This window comes from Coffea eugenioides, chromosome 8 (genome assembly GCF_003713205.1).
Source record: "Coffea eugenioides isolate CCC68of chromosome 8, Ceug_1.0, whole genome shotgun sequence".
NCBI lineage: Eukaryota > Viridiplantae > Streptophyta > Magnoliopsida > Gentianales > Rubiaceae > Coffea > Coffea eugenioides.
The window spans coordinates 40517649-40535858 of NC_040042.1; the positions used below are offsets into that span (position 1 = coordinate 40517649).

At 34.9% G+C, this 18210-nt stretch overlaps 2 protein-coding genes across 2 annotated transcripts; one reads left to right on the forward strand and one right to left on the reverse strand.

Annotated features, from left to right (window-relative positions):
• Positions 1 to 6635: 6635 nt before the first annotated feature.
• Positions 6636 to 11330, forward strand: LOC113781727 (carotenoid cleavage dioxygenase 8 homolog B, chloroplastic-like). Its single transcript, XM_027327708.1, has 6 exons — positions 6636 to 6935; positions 7568 to 8311; positions 9107 to 9300; positions 10439 to 10628; positions 10789 to 10891; positions 11131 to 11330. The coding sequence occupies exons 1-6, from the start codon at positions 6636 to 6638 to the stop codon at positions 11274 to 11276; spliced, it is 1677 nt and encodes a 558-aa protein (XP_027183509.1). The 3' UTR covers positions 11277 to 11330.
• A 1395-nt stretch (positions 11331 to 12725) lies between these two features.
• LOC113781059 (probable transcriptional regulatory protein At2g25830) lies at positions 12726 to 16766 on the reverse strand. Its single transcript, XM_027326899.1, has 7 exons — positions 16621 to 16766; positions 16370 to 16533; positions 15637 to 15698; positions 15313 to 15469; positions 14894 to 15171; positions 14246 to 14366; positions 12726 to 13020 (listed from the first exon to the last, which is right to left on the reverse strand). The coding sequence occupies exons 1-7, from the start codon at positions 16715 to 16717 to the stop codon at positions 12925 to 12927; spliced, it is 975 nt and encodes a 324-aa protein (XP_027182700.1). The 5' UTR covers positions 16718 to 16766; the 3' UTR covers positions 12726 to 12924.
• Between the last annotated feature and the right edge of the window lie 1444 nt (positions 16767 to 18210).

Here is an 18210-nt window from a genome sequence, read left to right on the forward strand (position 1 = left end):
TATAGAGCCAAAATCTCCATATGACCCCTATGGCGAGCAATGGATGTAGGCCTGTCAACGGGTTGGTTCTAGACCCGGATTCGTGAAATTATTGCGGGTATGGGTAAGGATTTAATTCCGTTTTCCGGATCCGTTTTGTCAAACAAAAAAACGGGTCGGATACGGAATATAGTATTCCGATCCGTATTAGATCCGGATCCGGATATAAATGAATTAATAATTTAAAAAATATATATTTATCAATATAATTTGATTAGGGTGATGTATTTGAATAAAGTCAATTTGATTTCTTTTCTTATTTGGTTTTTTCTTTGCATTAGTTAGAAATTAGTTTACAAATATATTTTTTTCTCATTTTTATTAGAAATTATAAATTTTGCTAAATTTGTTCGGGTAGACCTGACCCGGATCCGGAACATAGAATAAAAGACCCGTCGGGTAAACGGGTCGGATCCGGGTCCGGAATAATGAATTCCGGCCCGGACCTGGCCCGTTGACAGCCCTAAATGGATGATATACTTCCTCAGGAGTTTTTGCGAATAAAATTTGAAATTTGCAGGATGCATAGATTTTCTTTTGCATGGCTGTGGAAACCCACTATTTTCTTTTGTATGTTCCTCCTCCATTTCTGCAGGTGTTTCTCAATTTTACTACATTTATGATGGACGTATATAAAGTAGGTTGCATCGTTATATTGTTTTCCAAAAGTATTTATATCTTACATTAGTACACTTGGATTGTAAGGGAGGCGGGGAGGGGCTACCACCCCTAGAAGACCACAAAAATTCTTTTGCATCCCTTAAAAACTCTTAAACATTTCATATATATATATATATATCGTTATAGAAATTAGTATTTGTCCAACCCCGGGATTTAAAATATCCTTTTCTATCTTCTTAAAACATTAAAATGTTCACTTATATCATTATAACCATTAGACTTTGCCCTCAAGTTTCTTATAAAGATATGGGATAATTTCAAAAACCTCTCTTGAGGTTTTTAACAATATCACCTAGTTCTCTTGAGGTTTGAAAAATTACATATACCTCCCTCGAGTTTACCGTTTCTGTAACAAAAATTATTTAATGGTCAAAATTTTAAATGAATAACCCAAAATGCCCTCATGAAATTGTGAAGTTCATTTTATCTTCTTACAAAATTATTCAAAAACTATGGAACATGCACAAAATTTCAAACTCATTTTCAACACTCATCTCTACTATTTTAACCCTTTTCATATTACCACATTTCAAATTAGTACTATTATCACCATGACCATTACCACTACCAATTCCTCCTACATTCTAAAACCTCAATCAAAATTTAAAAAAATTGTATTGTTAAATTCAAAAAATTTTAATTACCGCATCAATATAACATCCTATCCCTCAACTATTGAAGTATCAATACGAACCTATCTTTTTTAAACCCAATTTACATATTCTTCTATTCATATTCAAATCCTTCAAGTAAAGTTAAAATTAATTTTTAATATGTTATTATTGTGTCTAGGACATGATCGATTATTTCACGAGTGAATTTTATTTTTGTTTCTATTAAATGTCTAATTGTGTGATTCATTCATATGAACAAGATTAGAAGTGAATTGGTTAATTGCATAAAAAATTATTAATATGTTAAAACTATTATGGTCATTTTGTAGGGCCAAGAGAGGTATGTGTAATATTGAAAATCTCAAAGGTACTGGGTGAAATTGTCACAGACATCGAAGGAGGTTTCTGAAATTATCCCTAAAAATATAAGAGTACCCCCTTAAATACATACATCTTCACCAGTCTTGCCTCCAAATTCCATCTCTGATTCCATCATGCCAGTGCATGAATATCCTTTGACAACTGAGATTCAACATGCTACTAAAAAGTAGTGAAAGCATCACAAAAAAATTTTATGCGATATAGAAACTACAATCAGCTTAACATAAAAATCTATTTCTTTACCTGGCAATACCCGGCAAGTCTCCACTGTTTTCCTCTAGGATGGAAATTGATAATCTTTGAACACCTACTCAACTCCACAATCAAGTGTTTATGCATCTTGATGGGACCCAAGACCCTCAAGATATTTAGGCCATTTAGGCCACTGGATATTTGTTTTAGAACATTTTTTGTTGGCATATATTTAATGCAATTTCTCTTTTCGTAGTGCTTGCTCGGGTGACGTTCTAATTATTGTGAATAAGTTCAACTTAAGCCTTGTTTTAAGCGTCATTGAAAAATGAACTATAATAATTTGATGTATATGAGATAAAAGAGTGACTAAAAAATATATTCATGAAAAATATAAAAAATTTTCCTTAAAAAACTGCAATTCAAACAATGCTTAATTTTTTTTCCAATTAAGATTAGATCGACAAAACTTTTTTCTCTGCACATATACTCAACAAAACAGCTAAAGAAGCCCACGTACTGGAAATCTCAAGCCAAGGTCAAGCTCATCCAGGGAGCCTATCATGACGTCAAGTAGGCAAGAAAAACGATTGAAAGCAATCAGCTCAGAATCATTTTAACTAGCTCTTATGTCGGCCTAGCCTTATTCGACATTTGATTTAGGGATAATTTCAAAACCTCTCCAGAGGTTTCTGATAATTTTACTGAACTCCCCTAAAATTTAAAAAATTATACATACCTCCCTTATCATTTAAAATGACAATACTACTCTTAAATATTTTAATAAAATTTCCTTATTTGGTATGCTTATACTTAAAATGACTTTAAAATTATTTTTTTTTATTCTTTTTCCTTCTTATTCCTTTTTATTTTAATTTTTTGCCAATAAAATTGTAAAATTATCACATTATCTCTAGTTTCTATTGTAACCAAATATTGAACTAATGATTTTTTTTTATGAGTTAAATTTATACGTAATCCGATGTTTTTTGCCAATCTTTGTTTTCTATTTTTTGGTATTAAAATTAACAATAAATAAAAAAGAAACTGCCCAAATCACTATTAAATTATCATAATTTCACTACTCAAAAAATTCATGAACTCTGAATCAATTATTTCAATATTTTATTTTTTATCTTATAAACCTAAATTCATAATAAAATACCATCAAAAGTATCATATTATAGTGATAAAATTATTATTATTATAGTTGTTTATCAGATAATAGGTATGGATATGAAAAATTCGGCACCTTTTCCTTATAATTACAGTAGATATTCTTATGATTCTATAGAAAAGTAAATTAAAATTCATTACACAAGTACATTTTTGGATATTCATTTAAAAATTTGACCAAGTCAATATTATTCTAAAGTTTTGCTACAAAACTATCAAATTAGGGAGGTATGTGTAATTTTTCAAATTTCAGGGGAGTTCAGTGAAATTATCAGAAACTTAGGGGAGGTTTCTGAAATTATCCCTTTGATTTACAACGTTAGATACAGTACTTCAGTTTCCGAGCTTAAAAGGCGTAAAACAAAAAAAAGTTTTCAAGCTTAAAACTTTTGATACATCAAAAAAAATTATAATTAATTTTGGTACTTTAATTAATAGGTTATAGAAGTTGGGCTCCCTCTCCATTTAAGAGTATGACGGAATAAGTTATAAATGTACACTAATTAATATAGAAACCCCCATTACTTTGTAGAAATAACTGAAAACAGCGAAAATTCGGGTGTCTTTAGGGTTGTGTTCAAAATTGGCACCAACAGTAATTTCAGAAATAATTAATTTGATTACCCATTTAAGTACTGAAATTACTATGTGATATATCTACAGCTCGTGGGTCAATTCAGTTAGTTCAATTGTCAAACCAGTGACTCTTTGGCTAATCACTTTTCCTTATTAAGATCCTATACTACAAGGAAAAAGAAACAAAAAAAAAAAGAAGAAGACCTTTTCTATGTTTTAAGGTTAGAAAACTTTGTGAAAAAAGTTGAAGGACATCAACAAAAATTATCCAATCTTACTTTACACTGCTCTATGACATGCTCGTGAGAAAAGAATCAAGATCAAACTCTCCTCTCTTTACTTTGGACTGGAAAAATAATAAAAAATTTAGGCCGGAGACTAAACTATTGACTCATCTTCAGTTGCTTAGTGGCAAAATCAGAGGGCTTAGCAACCAAAGAATCAAGCTCGAAATGAGATGTCTATGGAACCAAGATTGATACTCCAACAATAGCTAACAAATAATCAGTTCGTGGCCTGCAAAAATATACGTGATTGACATTTTCCAATCTTCACCATTCCTCTCCCAGTAGAGAATCTATTAATTTAGCCGAATATAGGGACATGTATATACTCTTAGTATGCCAAAGTCCAAACAACAAAGGAGTTGTAATTTATAAAAGGTACATTTTTTTTGTTAGAAGATATTACTCTTTATAGTATTCAAACTGTAAGTTAAAAAGCGATGTTGAGGAAGTCCATTGAGCTTCTCGTCCAAATGAAAAGGACGAGTTTAAATGCTTCCGTATCCAACTTCTCTCCAATGGTATAGGTTTCTCAGCTACTCAACCACGTTATTAGGACGTGATTTTTGGCTTCTTTACCTCATGAAATGGACTTGACAGGAAGAATCCAGCTGTTTACAAATGCATTCTTGCAATTTGCCAAACTTGAAATATGACATCGCCCTAATCAGTTCCTAGAATTATAATTATCAAAGAGTTACATATTGCTAACAATAGTTTAGTTAATGTGTGTCTATTGGACACTCGATAAGAGGAAGTTCACGTGTTAGTTTTTTAGAAAAATGTAGTTTATTGGAAAAAAAAAGTTATAACTCTGGGAGTGCAACAAATGTGAGATAGATGTGTCAATGTGTATATTTGCATGGTAATTTAACTGTAATTTAAGTGTTTTAATGAGTGTTCACTGAATACCCGTTAGAAAAACCCTTTTAATAATAGAAAACCTCAAGGACATAAAATTGCTGGAACCTAGTAAGTTTTCAAAAGGTAGAAGGGCCTTGTTCTGATGTGTTTCAAAGAGTGGTTAGTGATGTCAAATCCTCACTAGTGAATTGTAGAAAAGTTGAAAGAAGCAAGAGGAATTGAGAGTTCATGAGTATAATTAGTTGGGACTTAAATCAGAAAATTTTCAGTTAATTTTGTTGTTTAGTTTGTCTTTATATTCGTTTGCTTTACATTGTAATTTGCTTGGTATTATTTATGAAATTGGTTGTATATGCAGCTTTGTTGTACTTGTGGGTTTTCCCTTGTGTACTCTTTTAATGAAATGCTAATTTTGTTAAAAAAATGAAATTGCTCCAACAATTATCAGAGTGTGTGTATGCCTTGGAGTATAGAACATTCGGCCTAAGTAAATCTTTTCATGCTTGAAACGAGCATACAATTGCCCCATTCCTTATCCCTAATTAGGATGGTGAGGGATTGTAGTCAAGGAAAAGAAAAAAAAAAACCAAGAAAAACATTAGAAAGTGCTAAGATAAGAAAACAGAAAAAAAAATTTCGAGTTCTTCATTCTTCCGCTCAAAAGTATGACACACATTCTAAGAGGAAAGTCTATCTGGAAACCAGGTCTCTAAAGATTATATCTAGAAGATTTCATCTAGAAACCAATTGAATTGTCCTCTTACCTTACATTAGGTGGTTGTGGATAGAACCCTAAATAAATTTACCTTGTTCAATTTTGTACATGCATCACCCCTGCCTCAAAAGCATGATGCACATTTCGAAGAGGAAATTCTATCTAGAAGCCAAGTCTCTGGAATTCTATGTAGAAGGGTTTCACCCTCTTACCTTACATTAGTTAGTTTCGGAAAGAACCCCAAAATAAATTTACCTTGTTGAATTATATATGTACATCAAGTTTGCTCGAATTTCATCGAGAAGGGGTATCCAAAAAGCTATTTAGGATGGTCATCCAAAACTCCAACTATTTTTAGAGTGTACTCCACCGCCATAAAATTGTGTTCCTCTATTAAATTACTGTTCTTCTAACTTCTCTACATTTTTATTCTCCCCAAAAGGTTTTCCAGGTAAGTATTAAGTTTACCAAGTTTGCTTTTCTTTAGCATATTTACTTAACTTCGGAAGCAACAAAATAAAAACACCTTTTGCACTGACCTTTCTCCCATGCTCATTTCTCTGTTCAAAAACTGATCTTTAAATAGGTTGAACTGAAAAGGTAACGTAAGCATATTATCAGCATGTAGCTAGCATATTGATATCCTACCCCAATCCCAACAGCTTAGTGGTTTTACCCCATCTAATCAGATTCACATACCTTTTTCTTAAGCTAATCAGATTCATTAGTACAAAACAGACAACTTGGGTTTACGTGTCAACTCAACTTTGATTTCCACTGATTCCCAGCTGGTAGGATTTGTATATTTCTGTTTGCAAGTAGGCATAACTATTTGTAACCTGTCTTCAAGTGAGAAGGAATTCCACCAATCAAGATACCAACATTTGAATGCACCATTTTTCCCTTTTTCAACATTTTCAATATTTCTTGTGGGGTTACGGATCATGGGGGGAATTTGCCTTTGTTAGGGACTAAAAACCAATTACGACTTGCATATTTCTTGGTCCTATAAATACAGCCCACCTGAAGCCTCCATTCTCCAGCTCACTCCAGCTTGGCTACACATATATAGTTTCCTTTAGACTTTATATTCCAAAATACGTAAAACTTCCAATGGCTTCTTTAGCATTTTCTGCCACCAGCACTTGGGGCAGTCCGACGTACATGACCCTTCTCGAAAAATTTGACGGCCCTAAAAATGATCGTTCCGTTTTTGGGAAGGTTAACTGCAAGAAAAGGGACTTGACTATTGCCAACGTTGCTAGCAAACTTCCAGTGGTGGCTCCACCGGCTCCACCTCCCACAACGACGAAAACTGTCGAAAACGAATGCAAGCTCAGAGCATGGACCAGCATCCAGCAGGAGAGGTGGGAAGGAGAGCTTGAGGTTGAAGGTGAAATACCACTCTGGCTGGTAAGTCAAACTATATTCCATTAGAGAAGCCCCTCTCCTTCTTCCTTTTTTTTTTAAAAAAAATTTGATCATCCCAACATCTAGCGAAAACTGTACGATTTTGATTTATCTAATGAAGAATATTCTAACTTTGATTATTGTGATGCTTTGCACATCGGTATCCAACGCATGGAAGCTAAATATAAGATAATTGTTTGTCGCAGTGTTGTCATGTTGCACGTAAATATTTTGTTCTGGTGGGATCATATCCCAGAGAATGAAAATGGAGACCACCAATATTTTTTCATACCGGTCCCCAATACAATCAGATATGATTACACATGAGATGTCCTGAGGTGTTCTAATTTTTTTTTATTGTGCAGGGAATATTGATCCGGCTGCATCAATGATTACCTCATTCTACTGATAATTGAATTGATTCTGATTATATAATTTTTTGAAAGAACTTGTCTTGTGAGATAGTGCATGTTGGTTGGTAACTGGTAAGGCTTGCATGATGATCATAGCATCTGTTTCAAATCAAATCAATTTCCTAACATAAAGCCTTATTCCCACTACCAGATTTATTTATTTCCTGTGACGCATTTATCAACCAGTGGCCGATGTCTTTTTTTTTTTGTTTTTTTTGGTAGAATGGAACATATCTAAGGAATGGCCCAGGTTTGTGGCACTTAGGTGAGTACAATTTCCGACACTTGTTCGATGGTTACGCCACCCTTGTTCGACTGCACTTCGAAAATGGCCGTCTAATCATGGGACACCGACAGCTTGAGTCCGAGGCATACAAGGCAGCAAAGAAGAACAACAAACTTTGTTACCGAGAATTTTCCGAGGTACCTAAACCTGATAATTTCCTGTCCTACATTGGAGACATGGCTAAGTTATTCTCCGGTGCCTCATTGACTGACAATGCCAACACCGGCGTCGTTAAGCTCGGCGATGGCCGTGTCGTTTGCCTTACGGAGACCATCAAAGGGTCGATCGTGGTCGATCCTGCGACTTTAGAAACGATTGGGAAGTTCGAGTACGATGATAACTTTGGGGGGCTGATTCATTCGGCTCATCCAATTGTGACAGATGAGGAATTTATATCTTTGTTGCCTGATCTGATCAACCCTGGATATACTGTTGTGAGGATGGAACCAGGGACAAACGAGAGGAAATATATTGGAAGGGTGGATTGCCGAGGAGGACCAGCGCCTGGTTGGGTCCATTCTTTCCCTGTGACCGAACACTATGTGATTGTACCGGAGATGCCGCTGCGATACTGTGCACAAAACCTACTCAGGGCTGAGCCCACTCCACTATACAAGTTTGAGTGGCACCCTAAGTCCAAAGGGTTTATCCATGTCGTTTGTAAAGCCAGTGGCAAATTAGTACGTCTCTCTCTCTCTCTCTCTCTCTCTCTCTCTCTCTCTCTCTCTCTCTCTCTCTCTCTCTCTCTCTCTCTCTCTCTCTCTCTCTCTCTCTCATTGTCACGAAGCAATTCGAACACCGCATACATACATAGAGATAATTACAAATTTATGCTATACAAAACTGGACTGCTAATTCTAGTATTTCGTGAACTTGCTTGAAGTTGAGTCGCTAACTAATCAAAACTATTGGTTTTAGCTTTTCTTTATTTGACAAGCCCAACTCGTAAAGTAGACTAATTGATAATCATTTCCAAATGGTTTAAGGATCTGCTCGACTTGGATTTGACTTGGTTCCCTACATTTTTTACGACTTTTGGTTGAGTAGTAAAACAAGTTTGGATATAAATTTTAACCTTGTTTGATAAGAAATCTTAAAAAACAAAAAAAGGTACTCGTATAAAATAATGTTAATCTAAGTTTGCTTGCCTCATTCACTCCCTACACACTGTTAATCTGATTTAACTATAATCTATTATCATATCATATATGGATGCATTTATTTAACTACAAACAAGAGGAGGGTATGGATGACATCAATCCTAGAGACATTAAATTAACCAAGAAGAAGCCGGTTTAACTTTGTTTTTACAGGAAATCACAAGAGAATCCTACATCGAATTTTTATATGCTCGATGTTCTGAATCTTGATATCATGTCTACTCTTGTCCAGTATGAATACGATGTATGCTGCCATCATTTTCTGGTCCAATTTTGTTCCCTTGATCATGATCTGCTATTGTTTGTGTTGCTAAGGTGGCAAGCGTAGAAGTTCCCCTATTTGTCACATTCCACTTCATCAATGCATATGAAGAGACAGACGAAGATGGAAGGATTAAGGCAGTGATTGCTGATTGTTGTGAGCATAATGCTGATACAACAATTCTTGAAAAGCTGAGGTTACAGCATCTTAGATCATTCAATGGCGAAGATGTCCTTCCAGATGCAAGGTACCTTGCTCTTATATATACATCAAATTTTTTAGAGTTAGTCCTATGTACACTACCATTATAGTTGAAATTAGTATAGAAAATTGAAAATTTTCAGATTAGTTATCATGCATCTAATGAAAATAGTGTATACACTGTTAATATATAGAAAGTTAATTAATCCAACTTTAAATAGGTATACAAATTTTTGGTTAGTAACATTTCCACAAATAGGATATTAATTTGTCTTGATCAAATGGCATAATTACGCAGGCCTGTTTCCTTGCAAATCTTGAATTGGTTCATTGTCAGTTGATAATTAGCCTGTCATTTTCTAGGTTATGTAATAAATTCTTTGTCATTATCACCAACCGAGTTAGTCTAACCGTTATCAAGATTTTCTTTATGATAATTATGATTCATGTCAAACTTTCCCGTCCAAAATCACAAAAGAACAAACGTTTTAATAAATTAGTGATTATGATTGTCTAACTCATTTTCCCTTCCCTTCTGAAGAACTCTATCTTCAGAAGGGAAAATAAAATCGAGTTTCTTCAACAGTCGGCTCTGCATGCAGATGCATGGACTTTAAGAATCATCGTCTTTCTCATATGTGTCATATATATGTGGCCAAACATCGTGGGAACAATTTGGAAAATAGTTACCCATGGCCATATATATATATATATATATATATATATATATATATCTATATCTGACTTGACAAGAAGTGAAAGCCTCATCAAGGAATCCTAACCTAGTGAAAGTTGATGAAGAAAACGATAGATATAAGAACCCTTTTGCATGCATGGTCAACACATCGCATTATAACATCAAAGCGCCGGCTTTCGGCTGGCCATATTTCGTCAAATCTGCTTTTCGTCTGCTTGTTTTTTTGGCCTCGGATAGTGCATGCACGTCTCTTTCTAGCTAGCTAGTTCACCCATTCATCACTTTGACTTACAAGAACCTTCTTTGCTTTCATAACAATGGTGTAATCCAGTTACACATCATTTTCACATTATTTGCCTAGGCTTGAATCCAAGAACACATTTTGGCCGCAAATCAAGGGGTCATTGACTTGTAAACTGATTCTTGATGTGGAGGAAATTTAAAAAAAAAAAAAATTTTGACAGAAGTGTATGAATGATATTAACAGGGTTGGCCGATTCATAATACCGTTGGATGGCAGCCGATATGGGAAATTAGAGGCAGCATTGAACCCTGATGAACATGGGAAAGGCATGGATATGTGTAGCATAAATCCTGCTTATTTAGGAAAGAAGTACAGATATGCCTACGCCTGTGGAGCTCAAAGGCCTTGTAACTTCCCAAATACACTCACTAAGGTACTATACTATTGATCCTTTAAGGGCCAATTCTTTTTTTTTTTGTTCATAATTTTTGTAGCCATTTAATTTGGGAGGGAGAATAGATCCAAAAGAGCTACTTTCGGATTGCGAAAAGCAAACTCCAATTGACTGTTAAAATATTGCTGTGTTATTGCAGATTGACTTATTTGAAAAGAAGGCAAAGAATTGGCATGATGAGGGCTCCGTGCCCTCTGAACCATTGTTTGTGGCTCGACCAGGTGCAACAAGGGAAGATGATGGTATGGTTTGATTAGGCCTCTTCCCATTGCTTTATATAATAATAATAATAATAATAATAATAATGATAATAATATAATCCAGCCGAACTAAAGTCAATTAATTGTAGCACTAATTTGTTTTTGGCCTGTTCTTCATCATCCATTCCCACCAACTACGCAATCTCAGAAAAACAATTAAAGAAAAAACACCGTACGTACATTTGGCTTTGGGACTGAATCATATTACCATTTGTATACAGGAGCTGTGATCTCAATGATCAGTGACAAAAATGGGGACGGATATGCTTTAGTATTGGATGGAACAACGTTTGAAGAAATTGCCAGAGCAAAATTCCCCTATGGTCTTCCATATGGGCTACATGGCTGCTGGGTTCCAAAGAAGTAAAACAGAGAAAAGAAGATGATATTTGACAGACATCCATCAGAATTATACACTGAACTAATCAAGAAACACCACCATGTTTATGGTGATTTGATATCTTTGGGCATCATAAACTAGCCATCAATAAGCAATTTTGTTCATCTCTCTCTCTATATATATATATATATGGTGAAGCAATGTGGTTAGTTATCAGTATAGTGCTTTTGTGTTCTTGTTAGCTGAACACTGAGGCGATGATATTCCTTGTAAATCTGTGTTTTTGGTAATGAAGTTGAAGATCTATTGTGATACATTATTCACAGTGAAGAACAGCAAATTTCCGAAACTCCAACTGCTAAAAGTTTTTACTAATACCGTGTAACTGGTGAAAAAATGAAAATGTGAGGGAGAGAAATTTATTTGTTTACGTCTTTTTGTTAGAAACAAAATCAGAATACATCAATAATAATATAGGAATTATAAAGCTCTAGCTAAAGTACACAGGCAATGTGCACAAACATAGAAATGAAAACAAAAGTATGTCCTTTTGGTCACCTGAACGTTGACTACCAGCTCCTCATGCAATCATAGAGGAAATGGTCTGCTAAAAAAAAAAAAAAAGGCCAGCAATTGCAATCGAGGGTGTGAAATTTCTTACACAACCAGTTAAAGACGTACTCGCAACTATTAGGTGAACAAAATTCTGGTGTTTTTATACCTCTAATGATCTATTGGGTACATGGCTAAAGACGAGATTGAACCTCGTGGAGACATTAAATAATGTTAGCGTCAGGCGGTCGAGATCTCTTTCTTGGAAAGAAAATTGCATCAACGAACTCTTGTGGTAAAACAACTCTAATGTGTGTTCTCATCTTTGCCAATGGGTAATTCTCATCTTCCATGTTCTATAAGATGCATTTAAGCTGCAAAATTGCATATTCTGAGCAAGAAGTCACACAGAGAATGCGTAGATATTTACATTCTTGATTCAAGGGGAAATGAGTCATAAACATGAATGTGGAAACATATGTACAGCTGAGCAAATGTTTTTGTAGCAAGTGAAGGGGCAATGAGTCAAGGGACTGAGACAATAAAAGTTCTGATTATATCGGTGCAACAGCCTACCAAAATGGCAAATCTGTCAGGCTCTGGAAAGGTAAAGAAGGGAAAGAATTATTACGATTAGACTTTCACAAAGAGAATACATTACATACCAATGAAATAGGATCAACAGCAAATGAGTGTCAGTAAGCAAATCATGAATCAATTTCAGGACTCCAGTAAATTATATTTGTGATTGTGAACAACCTTACAGAAGATGAATTAGAGGAGCTATAAGCAAAAATTCAGGCGCCAATGAGATCATGATGAAAAGGGTCGCTCTCCAGGGTTGTCTTCAAAATCGGAATCTACGGGTTAATCTAAACTAGTATCTAGAAGAAAAGAGCATATGGCATTAGTTACAACTCGATCTTTTCATCAAAACTGAAAATCGAATATGTATATTTTCCTGTGCAATATTCTGTGAATGCTACTGCTACCAGATATTTCTAAGCAATGTTCTCCAATGAATGTTGGATGAAGCCATCCGCATCATCCATGGAATATTTATGCTAAGCCTAACAGATCTAAACCTCAGTGACATTTTAGGTGTTTATTACAATTATTGATCTCATAACTTCTGATCTGTATACACGGCATCAACATCATCAAGTTCAAGCAGTTTGGACATGAGTTCTCTGTTCAAATCCATAGCCTCATCATCTACCTGCAGACCACAAGAAAGCCTTTCAGTCACTCGAACAATAGATTTATTGTTGCAATGCTTCTTAAAGCAAACAAAAATCTTGAGATAACTGGAAAATCATACATGATAATATCCAGAATGTATGGACCGCATAAACTAGTCAAGTTAAAGTATTTGCTATATACTTGGCAAATATGTATCAACATGTCAGTTTACCAGAAGAACTACCTGAGATAACAAATCTCGGAGAAATGGTTATTGTAATTAAAATAATTATTCCAAGCAAAGTGATAGATCTTCAAAGCTCTCTCCAATTTATCAAATAATAGGGCAAAAGACAAAAAGCCCCCTGTAATAAACCTAATATACAGAAAAATCCCCCGTGATTTCAAAACGTACAACACGACACTTCATGCTTTGAACTAAATTGTAAAAGTGACGGAATCCGTTAAACTTAACGGAAATAACTTATTGGAACCTAAAAAAAAAATTTTTATACCTAATTTTTACCAAATATACCTGTTGTACCTCTTAACCCTCAGTTCTCTCTCTCTAGAGAATAAAACAAATGATTTTGTCGAATTGTCTTTTGCTTAATTATATCAAGGCATTTTTGTCATTTCATCCATTTCCGTTAAGTTTAACAGATTCCATCACCTTTACAATTTAGTTCAAAACATGAGGTGTCGTGTTGTATATTTTGAAACCATGGAGACTTTTTGTATTTTAGGTTTACCACAAGGGGCATTTTTGTTTTTAACCCCAAATAATAAGATGAAAACATCATAAGACCATTTATAGTTTTATCAGCCCTCACTCTTGTCTCAGTCTGAATAGAGTTGTTTTCTTCTCTTCACTGAGGCTTCGATGTCTAAAGCCTGTTAGCTGTTCTTGGGTATGTTGAGATAAAAGATGGCACATCTTCCTACATATTTTCTTTGTTGTTGCCTAATAATTCCCCACCTCATTACCAAAGTGTTCCTCAAAACATCAGAAGTTCTTTCGTAGAAAAACGCGAGTAAAATGCAGAACTTTGATGGTCATCATGGTCATAATTATCATTCTAAAATTAAAAAGCTGGATTTATGCGTCTCTCGTAGAATCAGAGAATCATTTTCAAAGTTCACTAGACGCAAGAATCTTTATTACCATCATTCAGATCAGTTGATAGCGTCTACCTTAGACAGGAACTTCCCCCGTAATAGAGTGATAAGGACAGGGAAAACAGTCTTTTACATTTACTTACCTCAATCGGATTTATGGGAAGTAGCTCAGATCCATTATCAGTTTCACATGGAATTCCAGCATCACGAAGCTTTGATAGCATATCAGAGTAATTCTCAGCTGAACTCACAACTTTATAATGTCTGCCAAAGGACCATGAAAACATTAAAAACTTCAACAGTTAAGCACTATAAATTAAAAGAAAAGTCAAAGTACTTCCTCCAGATGCTGCATAAGGTAGAGCGCAATTAAATTGATGCCAAATGTACTTAAGGAGATTTCAGAATTTTTACGAATGACACAACTGATTGTAGTCTCTCTCTCTCTCTCCTCTCTGTTGGACACACGCACACACACCATTTTTTCTTTCTTGCGGTTGGAGCAGACATTACATGTTATCATCACCACCTAAAGATTATAACAGATTAGGAATTTGCTCAAGGCCACACTTCTCAACCATTTCAACCCAAATGAACATTAATAATGAACAAGATTCACCAATAAAGTAGGGAACCTTGAGAGAGATAGGACTTGTGACAGAATTTCCTTGTGGCAAAATATATTTTCAGGCAGATAGTTATGATTTTAAGGGACAAAAAACAAGCAAATCTGCACAACAACAATAAAAGCAATAGCTCAAGTTACACATATGGAAACGAGCTCCAAACACCTTTCTGACTTGTCTTCTTCAGAATCATCTTCATCCAGTAAAGGTTCTATGATGTCTTCAGCACCAGCATCTAAAGCAATAGAGAGAAGTTGGTCTTTCTCAACATCTGTTACCTTTATGTTCACAACCCGAGCACGTTTGAACTTGAATGCGATTGAACCAGAATCAGCCATCTTTCCACCACAGTCTTTAAGTACGCCTCTGATAGCTGCCACTGATCTGTTTATTTTATCTGTTAATACTTCAACAACAATACCAGCTCCACCATAACCATATACCTGAATATAACAGGCAGAAAGTTCAGAGCTTGTTATATCCATCAAAGTTGTAAACATAAAACTAGCATGGAAATGGAGATGAACATGTAGCACGCAAAAAATTAATCATGGACTGGACGATACATACAAGATGAATGCTACCTCATATGTTTTCTCGATGTAAGCTTCCTGACCCTTCTCTGAAGCTCTCTTAATGTTACGCTCAAGAATTTCCTTAGGCACATCAAACTCCTTAGCTTTCTCAAGTAATGCAGCAAGAACTATGTTAGATACCGGATTAGGACCTCCTTTCTTAACCCTATAATAGACATATCATGACTATCAGTTAGCAATGTCGCTCGGGGTAACCAGTCCAGAAAATACTTCCCTGTTTATGAAAAACAGAAATAAGACTTCTATAGGAGTTCCTTGTACACTTTAAAGGTTCAACCTATTTGTTAAATTGGTGATCAGAGGCAAACTTACGCTGATACAACCTCTTTTCCAATCCTTGAATACAATTTTGTCTTCTTAGCATCTTGGGCTGTCTGCAATCAAAAAGAGATTCACTGAACATAGAGGTTAATTATAAATGCAGACCCTCAACTTCTAATCCAATGCCAAGGAAGCACAAGATCAAAATAGAAATGCGTTGATATTCCTCCAATTCAAATTTTTCTTAATTTGCAGTAATCACCAACTTTATATGCTTTGCATGCCTCCATAGGAAACCAGAAAGAACACAGTTATACAAAGTGATTGAATGAAATGCCAATAGAACACAAGATCAAGCAATCATCGAAATTTTATCATTTTGAACAGGGTTGTTGATACAACAAGCTCCACATTCGTAAGATCAGCAAATCTACTACCAAAATCATTTTTTCTACAACTCAATATGTACTCAAAGCTCAAGCTAACTATCTAATAAAGGACATTGATTAACACCATTCATGGCGACTGCCAAAGAAATTGCACTCATCTTCAGCCACACGACATAGACTAGTTTTTCACTGGAAATATTCATAAATTATACCTTTTGCAGTTAATTCAATATATTCTCTCAAGCAATTAATCAAACAGGTACATCTTGAAGTTGAATTAGAGTTGCTCAATAACCCCACGTATCATCAAATTATCAACAAATAACAATGAACAACTAGTCACAAGAGCCACCAATATCACACAAAAACGAAATTGGAGATATACAAGTACTTACCTTTCTACCAGCAATTTTGCAGGAGCGCCTCCCCATAAAAAGAGGGGCGAAAGTTCGAATCTTTCTAACAGAATTCCCAGTTCCGAAGTGAAATGCCGAAACCCATTTGCCTGATGATGAATACCGCGAGCAAGATGATAGCTTTTCGCTGAAAAATAGCTTCCCTGCATCCAAAGAAACAAGTTCAAAACTTTATGTAGCAAGACAAAGAAGTTGTCTGTGGCGGGGCGACACAGAAAAAATGTGCTTACTTTGAAGAGCGAATGAGTGAGAGGGCCTAAGAAAAACCCCATTTGAGAATCTGCAAATCAATGAACCAAACGATCTAATTGAAGAAGAAGAAGCCATACTGATGATTGCTCTTCTTTATCTCTGCACACTTTTTTTTTTTTTTTCCAATTCAGTTGGCAGTCACATTCCCCTTTCGGGTGTCTATGTTGACTGGAATTTCGATTAGAGGATTGTGGAAGCTATGTAATTTGTAAATGAGCGTCTAAGGTTTAAGCGACTGTAATTTGTATCCTCCGAATTTCCAACTTTTTACATGTTTTTCCTGCATGTCGTTTATTCCTTTGAGCACTAAGTGACCTGCACAACAGGGTTAATTTCTGGATTTATCCTTCTCTTTTCTTTGTTGTGTGCAAGAATTTTCTCAAATATAGATAAAAAGTCCTTCTAAAACCAATCGAAGGTTGAGACTGAGAGTAACGCCCCATTTGATAACCCAGTTCAGCGCTTAAATTTAATGGATTTAGGTTATAATATATTCAGACGCATTTGATAACAAAAAAATAGAATATATTAATTAATTAAGTAACAGTAAATCTTCTAAACAAAACTAACTCCGAAAAATAAATGATAAACTACTCACTTATCAGTTAATGCAAAACATGCTGAAATGTTAAAATTTTATACTTAATACATTTTAATTTTATCAAATGCACCCTAAGATTATTCATATCTAAGAAAGAATTTCTGGGTGAAATAAGCCCCTCCTACGCTCCCCACTCCCGCCTCCCCAACCTCCAATAGAAATATTGAATTGACATCTAAGCAAATCAATAATTATTTTTATTGGATTTATAAGGTTAAATTTGGGGGACAAAAAAAACCAAAAAGTGTCAAGAGCGCCATCACACTTCTAGTATAGGTACAGATACATATACGTAATAGTAATTCAATCTTGTATCATCGCATAAATCAAGTTCAATTTTATATCGTTCCAATGTCCCAAGAACCAAGAGAACGGATACAGATAACCGAAAGAACCCACATAGATAGTTTTAGAATGCTGTTGTTAGGACCCTCAAAACTATCTATTTGATTTTGACAAAAAAAAAAAGAAGAAATGAGCCAAATATTTGATGTTTTTTAGAGAAGATAAATCTGAAGGCGTGATTTTGTGCCTCGGATGCATTTATACTTTGGGCTTGCTCATGGAGATTGCTATGAAAAAAATTGAGGCTTCAAGTATTAGTAAGGTAGAATATATTCATCTCTGAGGATGTTCAAACTAGTAATGAATTCATACTAAGTATCCAACGAACTGTAGCAGTTGTAACTCTAACTAGAAGAAATGATAACCAATTCGTTAACAACGCGTCAAATCTTCTGAAATATAGAACCATAATCTGTTATCCCTTCAAAATGAAACCAGATTCTAAACAAGTGAAAGGACAATGCAGATGAGAAAATCCACTCATTAGATTAAATATGTGCAAGGAAAAAGGACAACATCCTCCTCACAAAATATAGAAAGCTTAAGCTCCATTTGGATTGCTATTCTTAAGAGTTTTTTGTAGAAAAATATACTGTAGCAATTTGATGTATATGAGGTAAAA

Bases quoted from the DNA above. Each gene is read 5' to 3' on its own strand.
- LOC113781727 (XM_027327708.1), top strand. From the start codon at position 6,636: ATGGCTTCTTTAGCATTTTCTGCCACCAGCACTTGGGGCAGTCCGACG. The intron at 8,312-9,106 runs GTACGTCTCTCT...TGTGTTGCTAAG, and splicing joins GTAAAGCCAGTGGCAAATTA to GTGGCAAGCGTAGAAGTTCC. The intron at 10,629-10,788 runs GTACTATACTAT...GTGTTATTGCAG, and splicing joins TCCCAAATACACTCACTAAG to ATTGACTTATTTGAAAAGAA.
- LOC113781059 (XM_027326899.1), bottom strand. From the start codon at position 16,717: ATGGCTTCTTCTTCTTCAATTAGATCGTTTGGTTCATTGATTTGCAGA. The intron at 15,699-16,369 runs GTAAGTACTTGT...TTTTGATTGCAG, and splicing joins GCAAAATTGCTGGTAGAAAG to ACAGCCCAAGATGCTAAGAA. The intron at 15,470-15,636 runs GTAAGTTTGCCT...TGTCTATTATAG, and splicing joins GGAAAAGAGGTTGTATCAGC to GGTTAAGAAAGGAGGTCCTA.